A 17,121-nucleotide genomic window follows, 5' to 3' on the forward strand; every position below is an offset into this window, starting at 1 on the left:
TTGGTTTGTTGTTTTACACCGCACTCAGAAACATTGCAGCTATATGATTGCGGTCTGTAAAAAATCGAGTTTTGACCAGACAATCCATTGATTAATATCATGAGCATCGATCCATACAATTGGGATTGATGACATGCATCAATCAAGTCAGCGAACCTGACCACCCAATCTTGTTAGTTGCCTTTAAGACAAGCATAGTCACCTTTTACAGCAAGCATGGGTTGCTGAACACCTATTCTACCCCGGAATCTTCACGACTGGTGAATAATTGATGATCGAAGGGAAGGTCCCCTCTTTCCACCTGTGCCTAACATGTTGAGGATGAGTAGTCTTGCTGTGGAGATATAAATGGGTTTTTTTTAACAATTAAGCAAACTTTGATATGTGAACAGAAAATATATATATACAGCTCCCGACTAGGACACCTTGAGCTGTACTTCCCCATGCGGTTGATCTTCAGAACATTAGATATATATGATAGATAATTATTTCATAATCACCAGCTGTCAATGACCCACTGGCCTGGAAAATGAAATACCCTACTGCAGAGTTCAAAGAAAACCAGCCTGCTCACTTTTGAGCAAAACCTTTACCCTGTTTCCATAGCATATGGGAGAGGAAAGCCCGAGGTGATGGAGCTCTCATACGTTTACCAATCTGGTGAAACCCACCAGCACAGTATAGTGCTGACAAACCAAGAAACATAACTAGGGCGAACCCACAATCATAGGTTTCTGGTGTACGCAAGGGAGGAAACTCTGCACAGTGAATTACTGCCACCCGTGCCGAACAGTCTTGAAACAGATACAGAGTTGCGTAAATGTGATCCTCACTAAATGTCATCATAGCCGCCGACTTATATACAGGATATACCTGCTTGCTGATATATACCCTATGTCTTCACTTTGAGATGTCACTACACAAATACAGTACATATGACACATCAACACCAGAGAAGAATCAGTCTCAATAATCTCCCAAAACAGATTCCATTTAGTGTAAAAGGCAAAATAGCCTTGAAGATTATATGTCTGGAACACTGATCAGTAATGACACCAGCTGTTCACGAAACAAGTAAACATGTCCGCCTTAACAGAAGCACCACACAGACTGCATAAACTGGTATGTGTTTGCTTGTTGCTTGACACAACATTCTCCATCTATTCTTTTGAGAGCCTTGTTAAATAATGGACACGTTCAAAATAATATTTTGTAACGATACTGAACATCAATGCAATATATCATACAATAACTTTCAAGAAGCAAAGCAATAGGACCTTGATGGATCAGGTGAGGTGAAATGGGGTTAAACGTCGCGTCCAAGATTATTGCACTTATATAGCGACGTGCATGCACGTGTATGTGTGTATGTGTGGCTGCTTGTACTAGTCCAGACTGATGCCGATTTATAGTGCTAGCACACTGAGATACCATGCCGCAGTTTAACATGAATACCCCACTCAGACACAGTATACTGACTCTGAGACGACCAGTCCTTCTTTTGGCCCCTTAATGCCGAGCGCCAGACAGGGTAACAACAAGTACCATCTTTTAACGTCTTTTGGTATGATGCGGCTGGGGATCGAACCCCGGACCTTCCGCTCTCCGGGCGGACGCTCTACCATTAGACCACGGAGGCGGTCCAGTGATGGATCAACAGCACTCACATCATCATAGCATTTGTCTAAACTTGATGACCCATACGAAGACATCATTCAGCAAGTTGTAAAACAAGTATACAAGGTTGTTTGGTATATATCTACTGACTATACATGAAACAAATGAAGGACAAAAAGAGTTTTTCCATTTTGTATTATTTTCACTCTCCACACGACTCAGTCACACGGTATTTACAACATGCTCATCACAGTGTCGGTGTATTATAATGGCAAGTCCCGAGGTTCTATAGCGCGAAGTGTCACTTCTTCTCTCTTCTCTTATCCAGGTCACCAGGTGTGATTTCATATTCTGGGAATACTGGAAACTTCTCTGAAAACAGAAACAACTTCATCAGACACAAGAGCAGCACATCCTTCCATTACCCAGTTCACATACATCCACAAGTTTCACGAAAAGAGAATAAAATTTTTAAAAAACAAGCGATTTTGTCTTTTTTCCCTGTCAAGAAAACTTTTCTGGTAAATTCAGGAATGAAAACTTCAAAGTTGGACAATTGGGGAAATCAATTAACCCTTTGACTTGACATTTCCCCACAACTTTTAGTTTCTTTATTTCCCAAGAGAAACAATACTTTTAAGGAACTGCTTTAAGAGCTATATATTTTATGCACAGATTTAAAAAAATAATAATGATAAAATTAATTTCCAATACTTGAAAATTAGAGGCTAATTAGCTTCTACTTTATCTAGTTCAAGGTATTGTGAATTTGTCATCATGTCTGATGTTTAGAGGTGAGGTGTAATGGGGTTTTACATCGGGTCCAAGATTATTGCACTTATATAGCGTGTGCGTGTGTGTGTCTGCTTGTACAAGTCCAGATTGATGCCGATTTATAGTGCTAGCCCACTGAGATACCATGCTGCAGTTTAACATGAATACCCCACTCAGACACAGTATACTGACTCTGAGCGGACCAGTCCTTGTTTTAGCCCCTTAATGCCGAGCAGCAGACAGGGTTATAACGAGTACCATTTTTTAACGTCTTTCGGAGTGACGCTGCCTGGGATCGAAATTTGGACCTTCCACTCTCCGGGTGGACCCTCTACCACTAAACCACGGAGGCAGTTTATTTAGACAGTTTATTGTCAGCCTAGTCAACTTCTGAGAGATATTACTAACATTAGTTTGAAGGCTGTGTTTCCATCACACAAATATCCAAATTGTTGTTGCAAGAATACACCATGAAGAGGTGACTAACAGAATCAGGTGGTCAGACACTGACTTGGTTGATGCATGTTATCGTATCCCAAGTGCATAGATCGATGCTCGTGGTGTCAATCACTGGATTGGCTGCTCCAGACTTGATTGTTTACAGACTGCCATCATATAGCTGGAATATTGCTGAGTGCAGCATTAAACAACAAACAATTAATTTCTTATTGCATAAACACTGCATGCTACAAGTTGCACTCACTCTTGCTGCTGTCTTCATCCGGGGCCACATCAGATGTGTAGGATGCTCCTCCTTCCACTCTCTTGGAGGACGAGCCACCCTCCTTTGAGGAAACAGAAACAGGTTCATAAACATTACTTGTCACAGTCCTAAATAAAACAATGACTACAATAATATGTTCCTGCTAAATGAAATCATGTGTGTGAGTGGCTGATTGAACTAGTCTGGACTAATGCCGGTTTAATAGAGCTTGCCCACTGAGATACAGGAGTTTAACATGAATAACCCACTCAGACTCAGAGCTGACCAGTCCTTGTTTTATGCCCTTAATGCCAAGCATCAGGCAGAGTCACTTCATAAGACGTGGATGGCGATAGAACCACCAACCTCCTGCTCTCCGGGCAGACCCTCTATCAATCAGAACACTGAGGCAGTCGTGGAAGGTATGTATTTATGCATTTTCAGTGACATCTTTTCCCAGTATCCTGTCCCTGTACACAGGAGGATGGTTTCATTAGACTTGTATTGATGTAACTAACACTATCTGACTAAATCCTTGTTTCATCCCTTTAATGTTGGGCCCGTGAAGATTCCAGGGTAGAATAGGTCTTCAGCAACCCATGCTTGCCGTAAAAGGTGACAATGCTTGTCGTAAAAGGCGACTAACGGGATCGGGAGGTCAGGCTCGCTGACTTGGTTGATGAATGTCATCGATCCCAATTACGTGGATCGATGCTCATGATATCAATCACTGGATTGACTGGTCCAGATTTGATTATTTACAGACCGCCGTCATATAGCTGGAATATTGCTGAGTGCGGCGTTAAACAACAAACCAACCAACCAACCCTTTAATGTTTAGTACCATCCTTAACGTCTTTTGGTTTCCTGCAGCCAGGACTGAACCACCAGCCTTCTGCTCTCAGGGCAGACACTCTATCCACTAGACCAGGAAGACGGTGCTGAAGTCTGGAAATATATCAGTGTTTCTTGTTCCTTCAAACACTCACCTCCTTCTCCTCCAGCTCCTTGGCTCGATGTATCGTCCTCATCATCAACGCATAGTTACGATCTATCTCCTGCAACACACAACACTCATATCACATCAAACATATAATTACAAAAAGGTAGGTTCAACCCTTCAAACATTTACTTACATTGCGTATCACACACAGGTATTCATCACCACAAGTTTTAAACATCATAAATTCAATACAACTACAAAACATTCATTCTCAAAACATTTGTTCAACATCCACATTACTATTATTGCAATAAACTTTGCAAACTTTGTATAGACTTGATATAATGTTTTATAATCCTGAGCTAAGGCTTAATCAAAATAAAAGAATTGGTCCTCAGGCAATGACTTTTGTAAATATTTTGCGGGAGGGCGATGTTTTTTTTGTTTTTTCGCTTGTTCAAACTACAGTAATCTACGGTTATAACAAACTCAAAGGGACCACTAATATTAGTTTGTAGTTCATTATAAGCATATATACAGCATATATACAACAAAAGTCGGGACAAAAAATAAGTTTGTTATATCCGTCAGTACATGGTCATTATAAACGAAGTTTACTGTATTATGTAACCAAATAAACAGTTGTGTACCATCAACCTGGGAAAGGGCCTCCCAACATAAACAAGCATACAAACTCCTATTGCGGCCATGCCCATCACAAGAAATACACATTAAAGCATGTAAAGGGAAGTAACTGTGTGCTATTTTGACTCTCACTGTTTTAAAGTAAAATGGAAATAAAAACGAAACATGAGGCAGACTTTGTGAGGATACAGGCGGTGCCTGAGAACCAAGACTATTACATTTTTTCAGCCTTAGTGAGTGAGTGAGTTGGGTTTAACGCCGCTTTTAACAGTATTCCAGTTATATCGCGGTGTGTCAGCTTAATGTGGGAGGAAAGCCCCAAGTGATGCAGGTCTCAGACATTTACCACTTCGGTGAAACCCACGAGCACGGGTATGGTGCTGACAAACCTAGAAACATAATTGGGGCGAACCAGGATTCGAACCCATAATCATAGGTTTCTGGCGTGCCCAAGGGACGCAACTCTGCACAGCGAATGGCGGCGCCTTAGACGACTGGGCCATCCGTGCCCCCCTTTTTTAGCCCAATGTTTTCCAAGATGTCCTACAGTTCTGCAGTACCTCCTGTGTGGGCGGCCGCTTCCTCCTCCCCCTCAACCAGGCTGCAACATGAACAATTCATTAACTCCATGAGGGTTACATCTTGACACACAACAAGTTGAAACTGGAATCACAAAATGATATCATCTCATATACAGGAATATGCATTCCGACACCAGCTCCCCATGAAGATGTGAGGGGGGAATTGGTCTTCAGCAACCCATACTTGTCGTAAGTGGTGACTAACTAGATCAGATGGTCAAGATCGCTGACTTGGTTGATGCATGTCCTGAAATCCCAATTTTGTGGATTGATGCTCATGACTTCAATCACTGGACTGTCTGGTCCAGACTAGTATATTTACAGACCGCTGTCATAGAGCTGGAATATTGCTGAGTGCGGCGTAAATCAACAAACAACAACTTGTGGTCTAGTTCAAGCACTACTTGAATTTATTTACAGACCGCTGTCATATAGCTGGTATATTGCGGAGTGCAGCATTAAACAACAAATGATCAAAACAAATCACAGAACCATGATATAAATTCTTTGTTAAATGGGTTTCGGGTGTATTACTTGATATCCTCTGGCAGACTCTACCTAAACACGCTTGTCAACGCACCTCGAAATACCTTATAATACAATGTACACCAGAAACAACATTTAAATACTCATCTAACTACATATATTCAAACTAAACTCTCTTTCTGCAAATTTCAAAACCAACACTGCTGTATATATCCTGCTACAGTTCAAACTGGGGATGTAAACAAATAAACATTTGTGTAACCAAATAAACAATTATGTACAATTAACCTGGGAAAGGGCCTCCATACATAAATGTATTCCTTGATGAGTAAAATACTGGAATACAGTATTTGACTACCGTTGGACCTGGAATATTTAAGGATTTTGGGGTGGTTTTTTTTAAAAATGGAAATAAAAACGAAACGTGCGGCAAACTTTCTGATGATGCGGGTGGTGCCTGAGAACGAAGTGTATTATTGTTTTTATCCTAACCGTTACGTCGGTTTAAGGCCCAATGCAGACTACCCACGAAGACCAGGTACCATTATGTTCAAGAAATACGGAAGAAAGGTTAACTTATGCCTGCATAAAAATGTTTCCATATTTAAAAAAGGATTTGTACATGGTGGGTGGAGATTTTACATCACTGATGCCAGCAACAAGTCATCCCATCATCCCTCAACAACATGACATGTGGTAACGGCGAGTCCCTAGGTGTCGTCCGTATCGTCCGTGCAACTCAAGAAAGAGCGGTGTCATCCTCAGCGGTGGTGCTATAACCTGACATTTGATTGACAGGGCAATGCTACAAGCTTGTTGTTGAATTGATTACTTGTGTACACTCCTAATTGCATTCAACAACTAAGACTTGGGCCAGTGTTTAAAATAGGGCTGGCTAAAAAGATCGATAATCTGCATCATTTCTTGATGGGAAGAAATATTAACGATTATCGATATGAAACTGTTGTCATCGATAATAACTCACATAAACTATTGTGATGAAATAAAGTTAAGTTTTACCGAAACAGACTCGTTATTGTAAATTGTCAAAGATGGAAAAGAACCTTTTCTTGTTATAGCTCAAATGTCCACAAAGTAATCTATGCATAAATGTGTCACTGCTCACCAGTGGCCGGAAATATGTTGATTTCTTTCGGGACTTTCCTGCATAAAGTTCCTTCTCCAATATTTATCGTTAATTGATCAATATTTAGTTAGCGATTATCAATCTCTAGGATCTATATCGATAGCCAGCCCTAATTCAAAAGCACATGAACTCTACACCCTGGTACCCCTTATAGTTGAAAAACAAGAGGTTTTCGTAGAGTTGTAAAAACATGATAAGGAACTACACTACCGTTCCACTCTGTGGGCACATCTGGCACTGACCACTGGTCACCATCTGGCGGTTCCACCCAACGACTTCCTCGGAGGTTGTGAGATTTATCTGCAAATCAAATCAAACAAGATGATAATGTATGATGTATTTTTTTAGGATGGTACATTATTTTGCAAGTATGCAATTAAACATATATATACAAAAGGGTTTTGTAACATCCAATCCATCCACCAACAATCGCACACACACACATACATCCACTCGTAGTCGAGTTTGTTTTGTTATTAGTTTTATTATTATTATTAGATCTAGTTACATGGTCCTGTGTTTCAACATATCATTGTCCTTAACCATTAACTAAACATGCTAAAGGACACGCAAACAAATTGTTGGAGGTGAAGTGATAAATCCCAAAATTGAAATAAGCTGTCTTCTTGGTTTTTCGAAAAACCCGCGTCACCAGATTGTTATTACATGTTGAAGCATGTCATCGATCCCAATTGCGTGGATCGATGCCCATGATATCAACCAGTGGATTGTCTGGTCCAGACTCGATTATTTACTGTCCGCCGTCATATAGCTGGAATATTGCTGAGTGCGGTGTAAAACAACAAACCAATAACCAACAACTTGTGGTCTAATTCAAGCACTACTTGAATTTGACGTTTGTTTTGGGGTTTTTTAGTCCCGTTTTTCTCTTTCTGCTAGGTTATTCAAAGGTCTTACCGTCTTCCTTCTCAAAATATTTATTTCCACTGCGATCAGCCCCTACCAACTTAGTAGTAAGTTTTGGTGCACTGAGAGAATTTCTAAAATTTTGTATGATGGTGGCAATAATTCCTCCCCGGCGTGACATTTGTTTGGGTAGAATATTTCACGTCCTGTCTTTTAACATCCGGGGCCTGTCTCGAAGGGTATTCCGTAGCTGAAGTAACAGTTCTTTTGATTGGCCATGTTATTGTTGAATACACCAATCAAATATCCTGTCGCCGATGTGATGCTTGTTGAGCCAAGATGGCGGACAGGAGAGGCAAACACTGTGGTTCTGCATCGAAAGAAAGACAAACTGTGAATAAATTTGCGAATGATGGCAGTTTCTTGGAAATGTTTAAGAAGAAAATGGAAGAGCAAAAGGCGGGTCTTAGTGACAAGCCAGTGACTGTTCCCGATAAAGACGATTCTCCGGCACAATCATCTGAAACGGACAGTGGAAAACTCAGCAAAACGAACATTTTGTCTATTGTAAGATTTCAGAAATTTGTGGGTTGTGCATAGCCTAAAATATTGATTGGACGATTGCTCGATTTTTCATTAAATTTATGTTATTCACTTAACTGTTCAAGTCTATTTAATGTCAAAGATGTGTGACAATTAAAAATACAGTAAACATATTCTTACGACAGTTGTAGTTTTGCGCTACGATCGCTATATATACCGTATTCGACGTAATAAGCGCCCCTCTTTAATAAGCGCCCACAGCGATATTTGATAATATATTGGCTACTGAACAATCCCAATAAGTGCCCCTTCCGATTGATCAATGTACACAAGACCTATTTATTCGTGTATTATATGCACTCTAGTGTTATGTGTACCCTTAATTATGGCCAATTAAATTCTTGAAAAATATATCTGTCGTGTATAATACGCACAGACTTTTCTTTTGTATCATTTCAAGCTGTCAGCATAAACCATGAAATTTATGATCTTTCAACTCTTTTTTTTCACCAAAATATTATTCTAATAAGAGCCCCCTATTTCTAATTTTGAGAGCGCCCTGTGCGCTTATTACGTCAAATACGGTAATACATATCTGTGGTTATTGGATAGACTATACATCTACGTCACTGAATAATTATGATCATGAAAGATCAACACATCTAACAGGGATGGAAATTAACACTAGCCTACTACCCCAGACCAGTTTTGTTTTTGTTGGTATACTTAAGGCCAGGAGGCTAGAATTTCAAACATTTGCGGGTTATTGTTGTATGTTATGACTATTTGGGAGAGTAGATGTTCTTGGTTAATTTTGGGGCATTGGGGGTAGCGTAGTGGTTAGGTGTTTCGCCGAAGATCCGGGTTCGATTTCCCACATGGGTCAATGTGTGAAGCCCATTTCTAGTGTCCCCTGCCGTGATATTGTTGGAATATTGCTAAAAGTGGCGTAAAACTTTACTCACTCACTCATTCGGTTAATTTCAATCCTGCCCAATGGTTAACTGACAGTCTGAAATAGACTAAAGGTAATACACACCAATGAAAGTTGGACATGAATGCATTTTACTGGACACTTTCTGCCAGTTTGGTAAGGGATGTGCATGGGCTCCTTCCTTGGTAAGTTTCTTCATTTTTCAGATGCCATTTTTCGATGCCATTCTGAAATAGTAGAGGGTTGAAATGTTGCCCCGATTGGTGTCACTGATGAGGTTACCAGTATGGAACTTCTGTTTTCGAGAAATCTTCGATGTTAATGTCCAATTTTCGATTTATACCAATGTGAATTACTTTGATCCATTTCAGGGTTTAAACATATTAAACCATACTAATGCAAGCAAAGTCATTTTTTTAATTGGTTTGTGCTTTATCGCCCTATTTTGCAAATAGTTAACATGATAAGGCTGTACATCGCATGCATGTATATTAGTAGCATCAAACAAAAAAAGGGGACAGGTGTCCAGTAAAAAGCATGTGTACCAAAATTGTTAGGAATCCTTTACTTTATGGTGGGATTTTTAGGAAAATTTATTGTAGTTATGGATTGTGTAATTTTGTACCCCCGAATGTGGGGACACATGTAGCCAAGATGCTGCATTTTGCAGTGAAGAGTTGCATCATTTAGTTGTGTTGAATCTGTGAATTTGGGCTTCAAACTCCAGATTATCCTGATGAAGTACCTAGATTTGCCAGCCTCATACACGTTGGTTTCAAGTGGATAAGTCTATAATCTGCATCAGTTTGCGCTTTCTTCCTATATGAGGCTGACAGGCCTTGATTTAAATGAAATATTGTTCAAAGTGTATAAATCACTCATGCGCAAAACGAAAAGGTTCTGAAGTATTGTAATAATTTCATACCCGAACAGTGTGATTGGATAAATCTTTGCCAACCCTTTTCCCCAAATAATTTTTTACTTTTAATCCTGTTGAACTACATCTGCTCAACATGTTTTTTTCTCTTATTAAATGTATTAGTGAAGTTTTAAATTATTATTCACATCTAAGATTACGTGTGGAAGGTATCCTTTGGATTAAAGGACACGTTGTTATTTTGATTTGTTGCCTTTCTGTTCCTGGTGTTGTCATCATCTGGACCTGTGTGGTTATTTTGATGTTAAGCAGTTTCCTTGTTGGCACATTTTACATAGAAAAGTATTGGCCTTATGATAAGAACAGATTAACCCTTCTTTATGTTTCTGACCTACAGTATTCGACGTAATAAGCGCCCTGGACGCTCTCAAACTTAGAAATAGGGGGCTCTGATTAGTACATATTGGTACCTTATTGGTACATGTTTGACATGACTGGGAGTGCAGATTACCGTATTTGACGTAATAAGCGCCATGTGGATATTTGCTAATATATTGGCTAGTAAACAATCCGAACTAGCACCCCTTCCAAATGATCAATGTACGCACAAGACTTATTTATTCGTGTATAGTATGCACTCATGTCTTATGCACCCTTACTTATGGGCAATCTAATTCTTGAAAAATATATCTATCGTGTGTAATATGCACAGACTTTTCTTTTGTATCATTTCAGGTACATAAACCTAGAAATTTACGATCTTTCAACTCTGTTTTTTTGTCACCAAAATTATATTCTATTCAGAGCCCCCTATTTCTAATTTTGAGAGCGCCCTGGGCGCTTATTACGTCAAATACAGTAATGAATATGGACTGACAACAAATCACAAATAGATAACTGAGGCATATTTGTGCAAGTGCTATGTACAATTAGTTGTAACGTAAAAGCATTATAAATCTATTATCTGTTTGCATGAATATACAACATAGGAAAGGGAGAATCTAGGAACATGTCAATTAACAAATAAGTAACTGGTATCTATGCTATATCATGTACAAAGGTATCTGAAAGGAATTGTACCCATTTTTGTCCCTGGGAGCTGGAATACTGTGGCGTCCATCATCGTCTCAGCTGTAAAGCCATTGTCTCATGTTGTTAGTGGTTCTGTCTCCCCAGGTCGGGAAACGGCGCGGCGGCAGCGCCAAGGTCCTCAAGACGGGTATGGTAAAGAAGCCAAAACAAGAAGAGGATGTATGTATTTGTCTCAGGAGAACTGTAACAGCCTTACACTTTCTTATGTTCATCACCTGTTCATCATGTTCATGGCTACTAGCTCTGCTTAGAACTTCCTTTACATCAACGCTTTTTATGTTGGGCGTTTCTTTGATCAGTTATCTTGCATAAGAAAACCAGCATGTTTTGGCATAATGAACTTGACATATTTGATTTCGTTGGTTTTCGAAATGATCAGTATGGGTAATGATGGTACTGAAGGGATGAGACTAGGATCTAAATCTGTTGTTTATAAAGCTAAGCCATGTAGGACTGTTTCATTAACACCTTGTGAAATACCATGATGGTAATATATTTATTTTACACTTATTTTCAGGAGGACAGTGGTGAGAATAAAGATGGATGGTCCAAGTATCTAGCTGAAGTCAATAAATACAAATCACAGATGTGCACGGATGAGGATAAAACACGACCACTAGTCAAATAATACTTGCATCTCATTGTTAATTGTGAAGTTTGCCTGACTTTGTAGCGATGGATAATGGCTCTCAGTTTCTTTTCTTCTTTAACAAGTTAACCTATTTTCTTTTCAGTAAGGGTTATATATTTTTTTCTCAACGGTTTTGAGGTTTTGCAATCACCTACAGGTCACTCGGGCTATCATGAGAATCAGATATGATGTTATTTAATACAGCACATGCTTAAGCACATTCCTGATGAGGAGGGTGGGTGGTGTTTCATCATTACATTCTGTGAACAGTTTCAGTCCATGACAATGGATGTGAAGGTGTATTCCCTTGCTTATAGGAGACAAGTGAGTAGAGAACACTTAGACTTAACAAAATAAAAGAATTGGTTCTCAGGCAATGATTTTTGAAACTATAGTGCAGGTGGGTGGTGTCTTTTTTTTCTTTTTGTAACCAAATAAACAATTGTGTACAATTAACCTGGGAAAGTGCCTCCATACATAAATGTATTCCTTGATGAGTAAAATACTGGAATACAGTATTTGACTACTGTTGGACCTGGAATATTTAAGCTTTTTTAATTATTTTTTGGAAATGGAAATTAAAACAAAACATGCGGCACACTTTGTGATGATGCAGACAGTGCCTGAGAACCAAGATTATTTTTTTTTAGCCTATTATGACCAAGGTCTGCTCTCTGGGATAAAACATTGCATTGGATAATAACAATCAGTGCATTGCTTCTAATAATTAGTTTTTTATCAAGTTTGTAGATCCCCGTTATGCTGGTTCAAAGCATTGAAAATAACAAAGTCCTCAAACAAAATCAGTTCGTAATTTTGGCAGCTAGTCTCCCCAAAGAGTCCAGTGTAGTATCTTTCAACTATTAGCAGTCATTGTATTTACACAAAGCTCTACAGTAAATGGTGCCCGAATAAAATATATAGCTGTTTTTCTTAAAAGATTATTTTGCCATTGTGTAGTTGTGGACCAAATATATTTTCACAGAATCATTTGGTATGTTTGGCAAGCGTAGTTTATGCTGGTGTAATGTGAAGAAAATAGGCTGAGTCATGTTGTATAGTTGTTGCTCAGTTATTGAATGTGGATTAGAAGCAGGCCGAAATGAATTAGGTTTAATTATATATATGAATGACTTAGCAAATATACATGTGGTAATTTATATGTGATTTATGTTGATGTGTGGTTTTTGTGTCAATAGATTTTGTATGCTGCTGACAAATCGGTTTGGCTGAGTTATTTACATGAGAATTCCACATACGCTATTACTGAAGTCAAATTCACTCGTGGGCCCACTTGCACAAAGTGATCTTAGCGCTAAGATGATCTTAACTCCCATACTTTAACACAGGTATGATAGTCTTAGCGCTAAGATCATTTTGTGCAAGCGGGCCCAGAACCTGAATGTATTCATCCTATTTTCTATTATGAAATATTTGTCTTTCAGTCAGATGTTTGATTGTTGACATGTACTCAGACAGCTACACTATCTACCTCATCGTGGCATCGTCACGTCCACGGGGCATTCCTTTCAATTCCCACTTTAGCTATTCCTCAGCTCGGTGCTGTACTTAAAATAAAGTTTCAGGGATTATTCTTAAACTTGACCTGCAAATGATACTAAAATGTAATCATCAACTTTGGAAATTGTTGTCCATTTTCAAGTAAATGAAGCAATGTGAAAATTACTTTGAAAAGTTGCTGTGAGTAAAGATAGAAGTTGATATGTATAATCCTTGTTCCTGATTATACATTTCCAACTTGGACTGTCGCTGCAGGATGCTATGGTCGCTGTATCCCACTGAGTGTGTTGATTGTTGCAATCTCATTAAAATCAGATCTTAGTTCTCGCTACCGCTAAACAAAGATCTGAAGACATCCCATTAGGGGTCACATCGGAACGACCTTTCATCCGACCAATCAGAACGTTGCTTACCAGATCATGAAAGTGACAGTCGGAATGTGATTTCTAATCATGCAACCTTGAAAACTTTAACATGGGGTATTCCGTAAGAGTTACGTGTTTAACGACTGAATGCATATAATCTAGACCATATATTTGCCATTCCAGAATGTTCTTTTGTTCAGGTTTCAAATTTTTATTCGAGAATTTGTCAAAATATGTTTCGAAGTGTAGTCGCCAATTTGAATTTAGTGCCATAAAGCGCGAGAAAGCTGCCTTCTGATTGGCTAACATCGACTTCTTGTCAGTCCTTCCATTGGTCGGTTAAAATTCGCGCAAGGTCGGTCTGACGTGACCCGTAATGGAATGTGCTCAGATCTTTGTTTAGCGATAGCGAGAACTAAGATCTGATTTTAATGAGATTGTGATTGTCGTGTCTTCTGAAACACCATCACTGCTATTCACCCAGACAGAACATAGAAATGTGTCTATGCTATTTCACATGCACAGTTCTATAAAAACTTATTAATTAGAAATGTATTATTTTTCTTACTGGTATCAACATGCTGACGAAGAAAAACGTTGCTACTGAAGTTTGTGTTCTTGGTAGTTATCCTTAATTATCCAGTGTATTATATGATAAAAAGAATTTAAAGAACAACCACAGTTTGAAGGCAGTATGATCCAGTACCATCCTCCCAGATAGATGATCTAGTCGTATGACAGAAATCAGATGTTCTTTATGTTATTATTACTCTAAGCCCATTCATAGTTTTGTGTTCAGTCTGCTTCAGGGGGTCACGGGTGGCCCAGTCGTCTAAGGCGCCACGATTCGCTGTGCAGAGTTGCGTCCCTTGGGCACGCCAGAAACCTATGATTGTGGGTTAGAATCCCGGTTCGCCCCGATTATGTTTCTAGGTTTGTCAGCACCATACCCGTGCTCGTGGGTTTTACCGAAGTCGTAAACGTCTGAGACCTGCATCACTTTGGGCTTTCCTCCCACATGAAGCTGACACGCTGTGATATAACTGGAATACTGTTAAAAGCAGCGTAAAACCCAACTCACTCGCTCTCTCATAGTTTTGTGTTGGGTCTGCTTCAAATGACACAACACTCAAAATGTATCGAACTGATTTGTGATGGTTCATTGTGAACTCCTTGTATCATGGGCTTGCTCTGTGAGAGCCATCATTCTCAATGTAGGTCTTTGCTGAACTCTGTTAAGGAGTGATTTGGATTGGTTGTTGATTTCAAGTATGGGTGAGAAGTATTTCAGAGATAGTGTTAAGAGAGAAGGGGAAGACGTCAGTTCAAAACAAAGACAGGTCCCGGTTATTTATCCTAGTAGACTGTTGATAACAGATATTATACACTGGATAATCAATGATGGTGATTTAGGTGGTGTTGTCATGTTGTGGAGCTACACAAGTACTTCTGAATGGTGTGTGAAAGATACCCTACCTGTGCTTTGTTGATGATGTAGTACTTTTGTCATTGATACATGTAACAGATCACCTCAGCACAGACCTGGATGTGCTATCAATGTACCAGTGTTAACACCTCTTCTCTGAATGACACTAGACTTAAAATTGACAGCTTAGTCACTAACAAAAGTTTAATTTCAAGGAAAAATGTCACTCAACTTGAAAAGTGAACATTCTCAGACTGAGATGGTGGCACTAGATCTAGCACTGGTATAAACCAGTCATTTTATGAAAATGCTGGAAATAAATATGATGGATATTGTACATGGTTTTCTGTTGTTTCTTTGTGCCTCTTAGGAAGAGGTTTGAGTCATCTGACCACACGGGTACCAGTGCCATTCATTCCTGTGGGGATTCCGAGATAAAATCAGTTATTTCCAGCAACCTGTGCTTGTAATGCGAGGCAACATAATGTATCAGTGGTCCCCTATAACCACTGATACATTATGTTCCCTTGCATTACAAGCATAGGCTGATGGAAATTACTGATTTTAGAAATTGGCACTAGTCCCATAGTCCTTGCCAAACTGCCAAATAGTTAAGGTATCATAAGGACAAGTAGAAATTTGCTATTTTAAAGGGGTTTGCTATATGTTATCATTATAAGGACTAGTCTACTAAAACTGTTAGACTTGGTTGATTCTGTATCGTTACGTTGATTATTGTGCCTACAGTATGGAGTATTACTCACAATATGAATGACTGGTTTGTTTTGTCTAGACTATGTACCAATCAGTTCTTGTCAACCCTGTGGAGGTTCTGTTAAATCCAATGATCAGGCCAGTGACTTGGTTGACTGCGTTTCATCATACCCAGAGGCTGTGGATCTCTATATCAACCACTTGTTGGTCTGCCCTAGACTTGATAGGGCTGCCCTGATATTGCAGCATTAAACATTCACTCACTTTTGTCAGACTACTTCAGGATTCCAGGGCTAATAGGTCTCAAACATGCATGCTTGTCCTCCAAGCTTAACTTGATGGCTCGCAGTGAGCAGCCACATCACCTAAATGTGTTGGGATTCAGTAGAGGTGGAGAAATAGCCTTCTGTCTTTCACTCCCCGTCCCTCCTCTGGTATCGGTTCTCTTGGAATAATCAACTTCATGTTTTCAACTGGTATGCAATCCATCTTAAGCTCTTCACGCAATGTTTTACAATGACCACATGAATCCATCTACTTTGAGGGTTTTATTTTTAAAATACATCTCAATGTACATTTCCATGATCAATTTTTCCATACAATTAAATATGTTACATATTTTCTTCCATAACTGAAAGTATGCACATACACTTGAACAGAGCTGATATTGTAGACTTAATGATAGGGGGAAACATTTTTCGGACAAATACTGGCAATTCCAACTTGAAAGATGTCTGTAAGCACATGGGTAGAGGAACAGAGAAGAAAATTGTCACAATGAGTGCAAGGGTACATGTATATATACTCACAGAATCTAAGAAAAATCTTTGATTATAAGATGTCTTATCATTAACCAATTATATTGAGCAAGAGCTTCTGAAAAGAAGAGGTAAATATTTGAATAGTTTGGTTAATCACGTAAAATCAAGTAAATCCAGACAATGCATGCTAATCATTTACAAGTACTCTTATATACAGTTTCTACAGTGACTATTAACATCTAGTCAGATGCAGCCGAAACCAAGACAATGTGCTGTGTTTCTGAGGTCGTACAACCATAATGTGCAGCACTGAGATGTGCTGTAATTGAGGTCGTACAACCATAATGTGTAGCGCTTCAGATGATGTGCTGTCACTGAGGTCGTACAACCATAATGTGTAGCACTTCAGATGTGCTGTCATTGAGGTCATACAACCATAATGTGTAGCACTTCAGATGTGCTGTCATTGAGGTCGTACAACCATAATGTGTAGC

The 17,121-nt window shown here is 39.2% G+C and overlaps 2 protein-coding genes across 2 annotated transcripts; one reads left to right on the plus strand and one right to left on the minus strand.

Moving 5' to 3' along the window:
* Positions 1-1,809: 1,809 nt before the first annotated feature.
* On the minus strand, positions 1,810-7,989 carry LOC139480210 (NADH dehydrogenase [ubiquinone] 1 alpha subcomplex assembly factor 2-like). Its single transcript, XM_071263242.1, has 6 exons — positions 7,815-7,989; positions 7,107-7,196; positions 5,243-5,283; positions 4,084-4,152; positions 3,095-3,176; positions 1,810-1,989 (listed from the first exon to the last, which is right to left on the minus strand). The coding sequence occupies exons 1-6, from the start codon at positions 7,942-7,944 to the stop codon at positions 1,919-1,921; spliced, it is 483 nt and encodes a 160-aa protein (XP_071119343.1). The 5' UTR covers positions 7,945-7,989; the 3' UTR covers positions 1,810-1,918.
* A 113-nt stretch (positions 7,990-8,102) lies between these two features.
* LOC139480071 (telomerase RNA component interacting RNase-like) lies at positions 8,103-13,675 on the plus strand. Its single transcript, XM_071263052.1, has 3 exons — positions 8,103-8,330; positions 11,294-11,368; positions 11,727-13,675. Exons 1-3 carry the CDS (start codon positions 8,103-8,105, stop codon positions 11,835-11,837), a joined length of 414 nt encoding a protein of 137 aa, XP_071119153.1. The 3' UTR covers positions 11,838-13,675.
* Positions 13,676-17,121: the final 3,446 nt, after the last annotated feature.

This window comes from Haliotis cracherodii, unplaced genomic scaffold, assembly GCF_022045235.1.
Source record: "Haliotis cracherodii isolate W230 unplaced genomic scaffold, xgHalCrac1.p SCAF_4, whole genome shotgun sequence".
Lineage (NCBI taxonomy): Eukaryota > Metazoa > Mollusca > Gastropoda > Lepetellida > Haliotidae > Haliotis > Haliotis cracherodii.

Coding starts and splice junctions, on each gene's coding strand:
- LOC139480210 (XM_071263242.1), bottom strand. CDS start 7,944: ATGTCACGCCGGGGAGGAATTATTGCCACCATCATACAAAATTTTAGA. Junction 5,284..7,106: donor TGTGCCCACAGAGTGGAACG/GTAGTGTAGTTC, acceptor TTCATGTTGCAG/CCTGGTTGAGGGGGAGGAGG. Junction 3,177..4,083: donor AGGAGCTGGAGGAGAAGGAG/GTGAGTGTTTGA, acceptor GTTTCCTCAAAG/GAGGGTGGCTCGTCCTCCAA.
- LOC139480071 (XM_071263052.1), top strand. CDS start 8,103: ATGGCGGACAGGAGAGGCAAACACTGTGGTTCTGCATCGAAAGAAAGA. Junction 8,331..11,293: donor AAACGAACATTTTGTCTATT/GTAAGATTTCAG, acceptor CTGTCTCCCCAG/GTCGGGAAACGGCGCGGCGG. Junction 11,369..11,726: donor AGCCAAAACAAGAAGAGGAT/GTATGTATTTGT, acceptor ACTTATTTTCAG/GAGGACAGTGGTGAGAATAA.